At 40.9% G+C, this 12485-nt stretch overlaps 1 protein-coding gene across 1 annotated transcript in view; it reads right to left on the bottom strand.

The window, feature by feature from the left end:
* Positions 1 to 2028: 2028 nt before the first annotated feature.
* Positions 2029 to 12485, bottom strand: part of LOC110502016 (zona pellucida sperm-binding protein 4-like) — a 59112-nt gene continuing 48655 nt past the window's right edge. Inside the window, exons 6-10 of the mRNA XM_036955908.1 lie at positions 6032 to 6189; positions 5759 to 5951; positions 5384 to 5531; positions 2496 to 2574; positions 2029 to 2370 (exon numbers count right to left, since the gene is read on the bottom strand). Coding sequence (XP_036811803.1) covers positions 2255 to 2370; positions 2496 to 2574; positions 5384 to 5531; positions 5759 to 5951; positions 6032 to 6189 — 694 coding nt within the window. The 3' untranslated portion in view covers positions 2029 to 2254. The remainder of the gene's footprint in view (positions 2371 to 2495; positions 2575 to 5383; positions 5532 to 5758; positions 5952 to 6031; positions 6190 to 12485) is intronic.

Here is a 12485-nt window from a genome sequence, read left to right on the forward strand (position 1 = left end):
GCTCTGACGCTCGTTGGATGTGGCAGGGCTTGCAAACCATTACAGACTACAAAGGGAAGCACAGCCGAGAGCTGCCCAGTGACACAAGCCTACCAGATGAGATAAACTACTTCTATGCTCGCTTCGAGGTAAATAACACTGAAACATGCATTAGAGCACCAGCTGTACCGGTAGATTGTGATCACGCTCTCCACAGCCGATGTGAGTAAGACCTTTAGACAAGTTAACATTCACAAGGCCGCAGGGCCAGACGGATTACCAGGACGTGTACTGCAAGCATGCGCTGACCAACTAGCAAGTGTCTTCACTGACATTTTCAACCTCTCCCTGTCCGAGTCTAATACCAACATGTTTTAAGAAGACCACCATAGTGCCTGTGCCGAAGAACACTAAGGAAACCTGCCTAAATGACTGCCGACCCGTAGCACTCATGTCTGTAGCCATGAAGTGCTTTGAAAGGCTGGTCATGGCTCACATCAACACCATCATCCCAGAAACCCTAGACCCACTCCAATTTGCATACTGCCACAACAAATCCACAGATGATGCAATCTCTATTGCACTCCACACTGCCCTTTCCCACCTGGACTAAAGGAACACCTATGTGAGGGGTCCAAGGGGCTTCTAAACCGCTTCTACCCCCAAGAAATGAACATCAATTCAAATGCGTTGCTCCCCCCTCCTCCACACCACTGCCACTCTCTGTCATCTATGCATAGTCACTTTAATAACTCTACCTACATGTACATACTACCTCAACTAACTGGTGCCCCCACACATTGACTCTGTACCGGCACCCCCCTGTGTATGTTATTTTTTTTATGTTGCTCTTTAATTACTTGCTACTTATCTCTAATTCTTATCTGTATTTTTTTTAAACTGTGCTGTTTGTTAGGGGCTCGTAAGTAAGCATTTCACTAAGGTCTACTACACCTGTTGTATTCGGCACATGTGACTAATAAAATTTGATTTACCAAGCTGTTTAAAGGCACAGTCAACTTATTGTATGTAAACTTCTGACCCACTGGAATTGTGATACAGTGAATTATAAGTGAAATAATTTAACTGTAAAGCAATTGTTGGAAAAATGACTTGTGTCATGCACAAAGCATATGTCCTAACCGACTTGCCAAAACTATAGTTTGTTAACAAGAAATTTGTGGAGTGGTTGAAAAACGAGTTTTAATGACTCCAACCTAAGTGTATGTAAACTTCCGACTTCAACTGTATATTTTATATTCATCAATATAACGTATATCACTTGACGCCACTACTTCACGGCCTTTATAGATGGTTACACTGTTAATGTAAAATATGTATTAGTTGTGGCTGCTGAGGGTTGTCGAGGGCATCAGCAATGGCCCAATTGCTAAAAGGCTGGATTTTTTTCTAATTAACAATAGCATAGATTCTATAAAATGTGTCAACCAGCCACTTAACTAATGTCTATGAAATTATTAGGGAACATATTTCATTAAATAACTTGTAAGGTTAGAGAGCATAACTTTCATCTTGATGGTCAGGGATCGAATAGATTAAAATCACCAATCTTCCTTTTTAGAGATCATTTGCCCAGTTTCTCACAGCAAGAAAATAATCCTGCAACAGAACATGTCAATTATTGTGTGGATTATAATTAATTTATATTTTTGTTGGAGTTGATGCATTTTTAGTAAGGCCAAATCTTTTTAAACCTTGAATACACTACAAGTTTGCATTTACTGCTGTGCAGAAAACGTCCTTCAACAATAAGGTATTCAAATTAATATCCTTCATCTGTATGTCTTTGTGTTAACTTGCTCAACAAATGACAGAGCACACCTTTAATTTTAGCATGCTGAGCACCGCTATACAACAGACTATTACAGGTGGCAAATAAATCAATATGCTACCAGATTTGGATCTCTTGGACTTGTATTATTTCCCAGTATGACCAATTTCCGCAAAACAAATATGTAGTTATGTTATTTGTAACATTAACTAAAACCCATCCAATAGAATGTTCCATTGTTGTTTGATACAGTCATTTTCAATGAGCATGTGAACATTCCAACTTGTCTCAACATTCCTTTATCATCCTGTAAACATTATAATGCATAGACTTCCATGCAAGATATTTCGCTAAAGGTGTGAAAAACAGCCTCACCAAATATCAATTTGGTCAGGGGCTTTTGGGGAACAATTTAATTCCATTAAATCAACCGCAAAGTGGACCAATTTATCCACTGGCCAATGGCCTGCAAAGTGCTGGTATTTAGTCAACCAATATTCTAGTTGGTGGGCTTGCTTGAGTCAGGATCAGTTCGCCACTGGAAACCAAAGTAGACTCGCTTCTGGTGGTCTTCTGAACTGCATCGGCAATGTGTCTCCCTGGAAAGGAAATTGTATGTGGTCAGTTGCAGAGAGGGACGAGACTTAAACTGTAGGGAAGGGTAGAGGGGAAGGAAACCATTTTCTGTAATGGAATGCAGCCTAACTGAGAAAACGTAACTCACTCGTTCTGAAGCATCTTGGTACACAGTACCAGTTTTCCTGGTATGGCTGGCACAAATCTGTATTACAATGGATGAACATCTGCAAGAGATATTACATTAAAATGTTTTTTAAGGAGGTAATACTTATGTATTTAGATAATTATTACCCAAGAACAATGTATAATAGTTTCATATTTATACAAACTATACTGCTAGAAAGTACCAATTGTGACCAAGAAGCAAGCAAAAATAATTATGTTAAATCATTGAGTAATTACCAGAAAGTAATACCAAATGTAATAGGACAGCTAAAAAAAGCGGCACTGAAAAATATGTTTGCATAAATTACTTTTTCTATTTTGTGCATTTTAATTGAATGCATTTAATAAACAGTGTTAGCATGGTAATCAAGAACATCAATGGAGTTGTTCCAACTATCTTATTCAGCAGAATTAAAACACAGTCATACCCACAGAATCAACCATTTACACTCGTGGAAATTGGCCTAAGAAATATGAGAAGAATATGCATAACAATGGTAGCAATTGAAGTCGATCACTTATGGGGATTAGGGGGAAATGATCCAACAAAGTTGAGGACACAACAGTTCACCTGACACAAGACAAGCCTCAATCCAAACATTACACTGTTGATCTCATTTGCATTTTACATTAACTGTACTTTTCGCAGCATCTGTTGATAAAGAAATCTGGAAATACTCTGTATACATTCAATAACATAGTCCAATTTTTCCAGGAAAACTATTAAGTGCAACATAAGACAAAAAAATTGAAGCGTTTTAGTGAGGGGTCTAACTGGTGTCTTCAAGTGGTACCAGTCATTTCAATGCACTTTTATGAAGGAAAGAGCTTTTAACTATTTGGAGCTTTTTTTGCTCTCCAAGCGCTGCCATTGAGGAACTGAAGCAAGCGCACTTGTAGTTCTATTTGGAAAACAGCCCTGCATCCCAACCATAAAACAACTACTCTTTGTTGTTTACGCAATTAACAAATGGTCCATTATAAATCTCATTCAGGGTCGGGAGTACATCATTTAAAAGCTTATTCTGTTGTCAAAATAACTAGCTAAGTAATAAAATATGATTTTACAGTGTTAGTTTTTCACAAAGAACTTCAAAGAAACAGAAAGTCATTTTGGTGCACATAGAATGGAGTCATGAGTGCATTCAGATGAGTCTTCTGGACAATGCCACAAAAATAGGCTAATTCTGTTCAGAACAGCCCTGGGTATGATACACATAGCGATCATAAACATTGATACTGTAACATGATTTTTATAATATGGAAATGTAAAGGGCGGGTCCTCCCCCGGAAATGTTTTTGACATTTTAAAATATATTACCTGCAATTCTACACAGTTTGACATTATTATGCCTCTGTTGTGGGTTATAGGGAGAGATAATTTGAAAACACGGCTTAAGTGGAAGGATAAATGGAAGTCCCCCCAAACATGTTTTCTTTAGGAAAACAGCTAGATTCCTGCATTTCAACACATTTTGCAATGGGGCGGAGAGAAAATGTTGAGTTTATAATGCTATTCTAGACTTTGTCATGAGTCTGAGAAAAAATGATGCAGTTTAAAGCTAATTTCCTACAATTCTACACATTTTGCCATGGGGCAAAGATAAGAAATGTGCTGTTTTATAGCTCCTCTCATGCAGGGTATTCTTCAAAATTTTGCCATTAGGATGAGAGGGAGGGGCTTGACTTCGAGTTGGACCCAAATGTCCCTAAATGTAAATAAAAATGAGCGGATGAATCAACCTGTTCATGTCCCCCTTTCCCCCGTGACAATTTTGCTGATGGATTAAAGCAGGATTTATTATAATTCTCAATGTCTCATCTTTTAGAACACATAGAGTAATTTTGATTTACAGCATCCCCCCCACATAAACAACACATAATGTGCAAAAGAAGCCCAATTAGTGGGCGGAATGGGGGCATCATCTTCTGCGTGTGGTGGTCACATTTAGAGTGTCTGTCAGGTGAATCCCATATCGAATAATGTATTCACCCCAAAAATGTTAAACAAATCCAAATATATTTAAGATTCTTCAAAGTAGACACCCTTTGCCTTGACAGCTTTGCACACACTTGGCATTCTCTCATCCAGCTTCATGAGGTATGTGTGGAATGCTTTTCAATTAACAGGTGTGCCTTGTTAAAAGTTCAAATTCAAGAGTTCAAATTTTAGATTTTTGGTTTCAACTGCCGTGTCTTGAGACACAGAGTAGGTGAACGGATGATCTCCGCATGTGGGGTTCCCACCATGAAGCATGGAGGAGGAGGTGTGATGGTGTGGGGGTGATTTGCTGGTGACACTGTCAGTGATTTATTTAGAATTTAAGGCACACTTAACCAGCATGGTTACCACAGCATTCTGCAGCGATAAGCCATTCTATCTGGTTTGAGCTTAGTCAGACTACCATTTGTTTTTCAACACACCTCCAGGCTGTGTAAGGGAAATTTGACCAAGAAGGAGAGTGATGGAGTGCTGCATCAGATGACCTGGCCTCCACAATCACCCAACCTCAACCCAATTGAGATGGTTTGGGATTAGTTGGACCACGGAGTGAAGGAAAAGCAGCCAACAGGTGCTCAACATATGTGGGAACTCATTCAAGACTGTTGGAAAAGCATTCCAGGTGAAGCTGGTTAAGAGAATGCCAAGAGTGTGGAAAGCTGTCATCAAGGCAAAGGGTGCCTACTTTGAAGAATCTAAACACTTTTTTGGTTACTACATGATTCCATATGTGTTATTCCATAGTTTTGATGTCTTCACTATTATTCTACAATGTAGAAAATAGTAAAGAATTAAGAAAAACCCTTGAATGAGTAGGTGTGTCCAAACTTTTGACTGGTACTATATATGTATTTCTATGGTCATACCCTCTCCCTCAGGGGGGACATAGATGTCGAATCCACAAAGGTGAACATCTTGAGGACGAAGCGCCTGTAGTGGGTTGGGAAGGACAGACCAGAGGAGGCTTCCACAGGGATGGGCATGGTCAGGTAACGGTCATCCTTGTACGGACATCTAAAGATACAAAGAAAGAAAGAGAGACAGACACAGAGAGAGCGAGCGAGAGAGAGACATACAGTAGACAGACAGACAACGCCATGGTCATTCAAGTGTCTGTCTGCGTTGAAGTGAAGTTCTCCTAGAGCTGCTGAACGTTTTCCTCATCTTTACAATAAATGGTATAAAAGAAATTGGACGTACAGTTAAACATTTTTACAACTTCTACTTATTCAGATATTTACCCAGAAATGATAAGGTTCCACTGGGGTAGGCTGAGAGGGTCGGGGTTTGTGGTGGCCCAGCAGCGACCCAGGGTCAGCACAATGTTGGGATCTGTCCTCTCCAGGATGCGAACCTCAGCGTACACGGGATCCCTGAGGAACTTGGTGACAGGGTAGTCTGCCTCCGTGTAGTAAGAGGTGTAGGCCGCCTCCTCTGTTTCAAAAGAGGAAAGATTCATTAATACGCCCATTTATTAATCCAACAAACTAATCAATGAATATAGTGCCACTTGCCTTCCTTACATCCCTTGGTGAGGCATATTCCATTGGCCAGTCTGAGCTCAACTCTGAGGGGTCCAGGAGCTGGTAGAAGAATTGGGGGAGGCACCTGCTTCACCTCAATCACAAGAGCCTCAATCACGGTGCCCCTATATCTGCACTGGAATATTAGACTGGGAATAAAGGGAGTGTGGTCAGACATCTTGACATCTCAACTTCAAATCCGGCCATATAAGGAAACTAGCTCTCACAGTCTCACGTCAGAAATAGACATTAATCCATGTTTCTCAAACATCACATTTCAAAGTTGTTGCAAACATCAAATTTTGAAGTGTTTAATGTAAAGTTTAGGCATTAACATCGAAATCTTAAGGCTAGGCATTAACTCCAAATGGTTAAGGGTTAAGGTTTGGTATAGGCTAAAAAAACAAAAATCTAAAAAGCGAAACAGAGGCAGATGCTTATGCCTATTCACCATCCCCATCCATAACACCCTAACAAAACTGAAATCTAGTTGAAGGTAACAGCTCTAACTGTAGCCCCTAGTGGACGGTTTCCACGTCATCTCCCGATGTCCTCAGACATGGATTAAGGTTTAAGGTTTAGGAGGCGTTTTGGCTTGCCTATATGTCATTTAATGGAATGGCGCTGGAGGGAATGGCGGCCGTATTCCAGGCTCCTGACAAATTGTGCTATTTTGTGTATGTGTATTTTTTTGCACTGATCTTAACCTTTTTGGTATAGCATGTTTTGACCATCGTTTCCAATGACTGAAAAAAAGCTTCTGGACATCAGAACATCTATCACTAACCTCGATTTGGACGTCAGAGGCAAAATAAATATTGATTATCCCGGACCAGGCCCTAATCCCCAACACTCGAAGGAGGCAAAGATGGCACTGTAGACGCCAGATATATGGGCACCCTGGTGAGACTACGTCGGTGAATGGTAAATCGCCTCTACACTCTGTTCTATTGCCGAATGTGCAATCGCTGGACAATAAGCTGGACGAGCTCCGTTCGAGACTATCCTATCAACGGAACATTTAAGAACTGTAATATACAATGTTTCTCAGATTCAAGGGTGAAGAAGGACATGGATAATATACAATACATCTTTCTATGCATCGGCAGGACTGAACCTAGTAAGTTTGAGGAGGAGTAGCTGGGGTGATGTTTGTCTCTTCATTGAAAAAAGCAGGTGCGTGATCTCTAACATTAAGGAAGTCTCGAGTTTCTGCTCACCTGAGTTAGAATACCTCATGATAAGCATGAGACCATACTATTTAATAAGAGAGTTTTCATCTGTATTTTTCATTGCTGTCTATTTACCACAACAAACCGATGCTGGCACTAAGACAGCACTCAACGAGCTGTATAAGGCCATAAGTAAACAAGAAAATGCTAATCCAGAGACGGTGCTCTTAGTGGCCGGTGATTGTTGTCCTTTCCTGCAGTCAAATGTTCTAGTGGCCTCATGGGTGGAATGTTATAAATACTTTTCATAATTTCATATTGGATAAACATTTAAAAAACATGCAAAAAATCTTCCGAAATCTTCCGAAATGTCAAACAGTTATCTTTGATGTTTATTGTTTTCACTATCACGCACGTGTAGTTAAGTTTCGGAACTGAGTTTGTTCCTCCGTGTGTTTTGCACGAGTTTCTGTATTGCTTTCACTATTTAGGCACGTGTATGTAAGTGTCGGAACTGTGGTTGTTCCTCCGTGTGTTGGCACGAGTTTCTGATCATTCGAGAGCTAGTTTTGGATTTTTGTCTGTGCCATTTTTGTATTGGTGGACTATATATATATATATTAAACACGCTTCTTAGAAATCCCTGCTCTCCTGCGTCTGACTCCTACACCTCTCACCGAGACGCACCTTATCACAGACCCTGATTTAGCCGACTGCAGTAAAAGGTTAATACAGGAAAACTTAAATTTGTTTTACCTAATTTATACCAGCATGTCACCTGTGCAACTAGAGGGATAAATCAGCTTTACTCCACACACAGAGATGCATACAAAGCTTTCCCCCACCCTCCATTTAGCAAATCGGACCATATCGATATCCTCCTGATTCCTGCTTACAAGCAAAAACTCAAACATGAAGTACAAGGTAGCCTATGGCTGGGTGGTATACCGTACACCGGTATTTATGCACGGACCAGTTTGGGTTTTTACTTTGCCTTCTATAATGGTATTTTAATGTTTGGTTTGTTAAATGTGATACACCATATCTACCATCCATTTTAGACAGACAGAGACACTCACTCACTCACTAACCTTGAATCAGGGGTAGACGTAACATAGTAAACAAATATCCAGGACACTCAAATTAGTATATGTTTTGTGTTTGGTATTAGTTTGTGGATGTCCATCATCCGTTTCATAAGATATGCTCTGAATTATAATTTGTATGATTTGCTACAAATTCCAAGATGGCGCCGACAGACATGGCAGCTCTGCTTCTAGTGCTTCTAGTTCCAAAGCAACTTTGCAGTATTTAGTTTTTGTGTGTGTTATTTCTTACATTATCAGCCGAGAACGTTTTTTTGTGTTATTACATATTACATGGAAGTAACTTTTGGATTTCAGAGCAGCCAGGAATACGACTTTCCCGAATTGGATCCTTTGTTCATACCCCCCAAGGCAATTGAACTTATCCCAGAGGCTGCTCCAAGACGCCACCAGCGGAGAAGAGCTATTCGGAGTGGACTTCTAGTCCGACTAAGGAGGCGTGAACACCATCCACCGCTTACGAGTATATTAGTCGCTAATGTTCAGTCTCTGGACAGTAAAGCTCAAGGCGAGGATCTCCTTCCAGAGAGACATCAGGGGACTGTAACATACTCTGTTTCACATAATCATTGCTCTCTAGGCATATACAGTAGGGAAAAAAAGTATTTAGTCAGCCACCAATTGTGCAAGTTCTCCGACTGAAAAAGATGAGAGAGGCCTGTAATTTTCATCATAGGTACACTTCAACTATGACAGACAAAATGAGAAGAAAAAATCCAGAAAATCACATTTTAGGATTTTTAATGAATTTATTTGCAAATTATGGTGGAAAATAAGTATTTGGTCAATAACAAAAGTTTATCTCAATACTTGTTATATACCCTTTGTTGGCAATGACAGAGGTCAAACGTTTTCTGTAAGTCTTCACAAGGTTTTCACACACTGTTGCTGGTATTTTGGCCCATTCCTCCATGCAGATATCCTCTAGAGCAGTGATGTTTTGGGGCTGTTGCTGGGCAACACGGACTTTCAACTCCCTCCAAAGATTTTCTATGGGGTTGAGATCTGGAGACTGGCTAGGCCACTCCAGGACCTTGAAATGCTTCTTACGAAGCCACTCCTTCGTTGCCCGGGCGGTGTGTTTGGGATCACTGTCATGCTGAAAGACCCAGCCACGTTTCATCTTCAATGCCCTTGCTGATGGAAGGAGGTTATCACTCAAAATCTCACGATACATGGCCCCATTCATTCTTTCCTTTACATGGATCAGTCGTCCTGGTCCCTTTGCAGAAAAACAGCCCCATAGCATGATGTTTCCACCCCATGCTTCACAGTAGGTATGGTGTTCTTTGCATGCAACTCAGCATTCTTTGTCCTCCAAACACAACGATTTGAATTTTTACCAAAAAGTTATATTTTGGTTTCATCTGACCATATGACATTCTCCCAATCTTCTTCTGGATCATCCAAATGCTCTCTAGCAAACTTCAGACGGGCCTGGACATGTACTGGCTTAAGCAGGGGGACACGTCTGGCACTACAGGATTTGAGTCCCTGGCGGCGTAGTGTGTTACTGATGGTAGGCTTTGTTACTTTGGTCCCAGCTCTCTGCAGGTCATTCACTAGGTCCCCCGTTTGGTTCTGGGATTTTTGCTCACCGTTCTTGTGATCATTTTGACCCCACGGGGTGAGATCTTGCCCCAGATCGAGGGAGATTATCAGTGGTCTTGTATGTCTTCCATTTCCTAATAATTGCTCCCACAGTTGATTTCTTCAAACCAAGCAGCTTACCTATTGCAGATTCAGTCTTCCCAGCCTGGTGCAGGTCTACAATTTTGTTTTTGGTGTCCTTTGACAGCTCTTTGGTCTTGGCCATAGTGGAGTTTGGAGTGTAACTGTTTGAGGTTGTGGACAGGTGTCTTTTATACTGATAACAAGTTCAAACAGGTGGCATTAATACAGGTAAAGAAGTTCAAAAAGGTGCCATTAATACAGGTAACGAGTGGAGTACAGAGGAGCCTCTGAAAGAAGTTACAGGTCTGTGAGAGCCAGAAATTTAGCTTGTTTGTAGGTGACCAAATACTTATTTTCTACCATAATTTGCAAATAAATTCATTAAAAATCCTACATTTTTTTCTCTCATTTTGTCTGTCATAGTTGAAGTGTACCTATGATGAAAATTACAGGCCTCTCTCATCTTTTTAAGTGGGAGAACTTGCATAATTGGTGGCTGACTAAATACTTTTTTGCCCCACTGTACTGTACCCGTCCAGGGAAAACCAACCACATCGCGGATACCGACGTCTTGCTCCCAGACAAGCTAAACACTTTCTTCAGCCACTTTGAGGATAACACAGTGCCACCGCCCCTGCCCGCTCCCAGGGACAGTGGGCTCTTGTTCTCCGTGGTCGATACGAGTAAGACATTTAAGCGTGTTAACCCTCGCAAGGCTGCCGGCCCAGACGGCATCCCTAGGCGCATCCTCAGAGCATGCACAAACCAGCTGGCTGGAATCTTTTATGGGCATATTCAATCTCTCCCTATCCCAGTCTGCTGTCCCCACTTGCAACAAGATGTCCACCATTGTTCCTGTACCCAAGAAAGCAAAGGTAACTGAACTAAATTGCTATCGCCCTGTAGCACACACTTCTGTCATCATGCAGTGCCTTGAGAGGCTAGTTAAGGATCATATCACCTCTACTTTACCTGACACCCTAGGCCCACTTCAATTTGCCTACCGCCGCAATAGATCCACAGACGATGCAATCATTACCGCACTGCACACTGCCCTATCCCATCCGGACAATTGGAATAACTACGTCAAAATGGTGTTCATTGATTATAGCGCAGCCTTCAACACCATAGTAACCTCCAAGCTCATAATTAAGCTCAGTGCCCTAGATTTGAACCCTGCCCTGTGAAACTGGGTCCTGGACTTCCTTACGGGCCGCCACCAGGTGGTGAAGGTAGGAAACAACACCTCCACTTTGCTGATCCTCAACACAAGGGTGCGTGCCCATTCTTGTGGGAAGCTACTATAGACCACCAAGTGTTAACAGTCACTATCTGGATAATATGTATGAAATGCTTTCTTGGTGATTTCAATATTGACTGGCTATTATCAAACTGGCCACTCAGGACAAACGTCAAACTGTAACCAGTGCCTGCAACCTGGATCAGGTTGTCAGTCAACCTACCAGGGTAGTTGCAAACAGCACAGGAATTAAATCATCAACATGTGTTGATCACATCTTTAATAATGCTGCAGATATTTGTTTTAAAGCAGTATCCAAATCCATAGGATGTAATGATCACAATATAATAGCCATATCCAGGAAAACCAAAGTTCCAAAGGCTGGGCCTAATATAGTGTGCAAGATGTCATACAATAACTTTTGTAGTGATTCATATGTTGATGATGTAAAGAATATTTGCTGGTCTGTGGTGTGTAATGAGGAGCAACCAGATTCTGCACTTGACACATTTATGAAACTACTTATTCCAGTTACTAATAAGCACACAACCATTAAGAAAATTACTAAAACTGTTAATTTGAATTTTAAAATGTGAATTTAAAAATTGTATGGTTGAGAGGGATGAGACAAAAGTTATGGCAATTAAGTGTGGCAGCCCAACTAATTGGCAAACATACTGCAAATTAAGAAATCATGTGATTAAACTAAATAAAAAATGAACTACACTATGAAACAAATATCAATTATATAAAGAATGATAGCAAAAAGCTTTGGGGCACCTTAACTTTTGTGGAAAAAAGTGAACTCAGCTCCTTCATTCATTGAATCAGATGGCTCATTCATCACAAAGCCCACTGATGTTGCCAACTACTTTAATGACTTTCATTGGCAAGATAAGCAAACTTAAGGATGACATGCCAGCAACAAACGCTGACACTACACATCCAAGTACTGTATATCGGACCATATTATGAAAGACAATAATTTAATTCCGTAAAGTCTGTGTGGAAGAGGCGAAAAAATTATTGTTGTCTATCAACAACGACAAGCCACTGGGGTCTGACAGTCTGGACGGAAAATTACTGAGGATAATAGCAGATGATATTGCCACTCCTATTTGCCACATCTTCAATTTAAGCCTACTAGAGAGCGTGTGCCCTCGGGCCTGGAGGGAAGCTAAAGTAATTTCGCTACCCAAGAATAGTAAAGCCCCTTTTACTGGCTCAAATAGCCGACCAATCAGCCTGTTACC

The sequence above is a fragment of the Oncorhynchus mykiss genome, chromosome 2, assembly GCF_013265735.2.
Source record: "Oncorhynchus mykiss isolate Arlee chromosome 2, USDA_OmykA_1.1, whole genome shotgun sequence".
NCBI classification, from domain to species: Eukaryota; Metazoa; Chordata; class Actinopteri; order Salmoniformes; family Salmonidae; genus Oncorhynchus; species Oncorhynchus mykiss.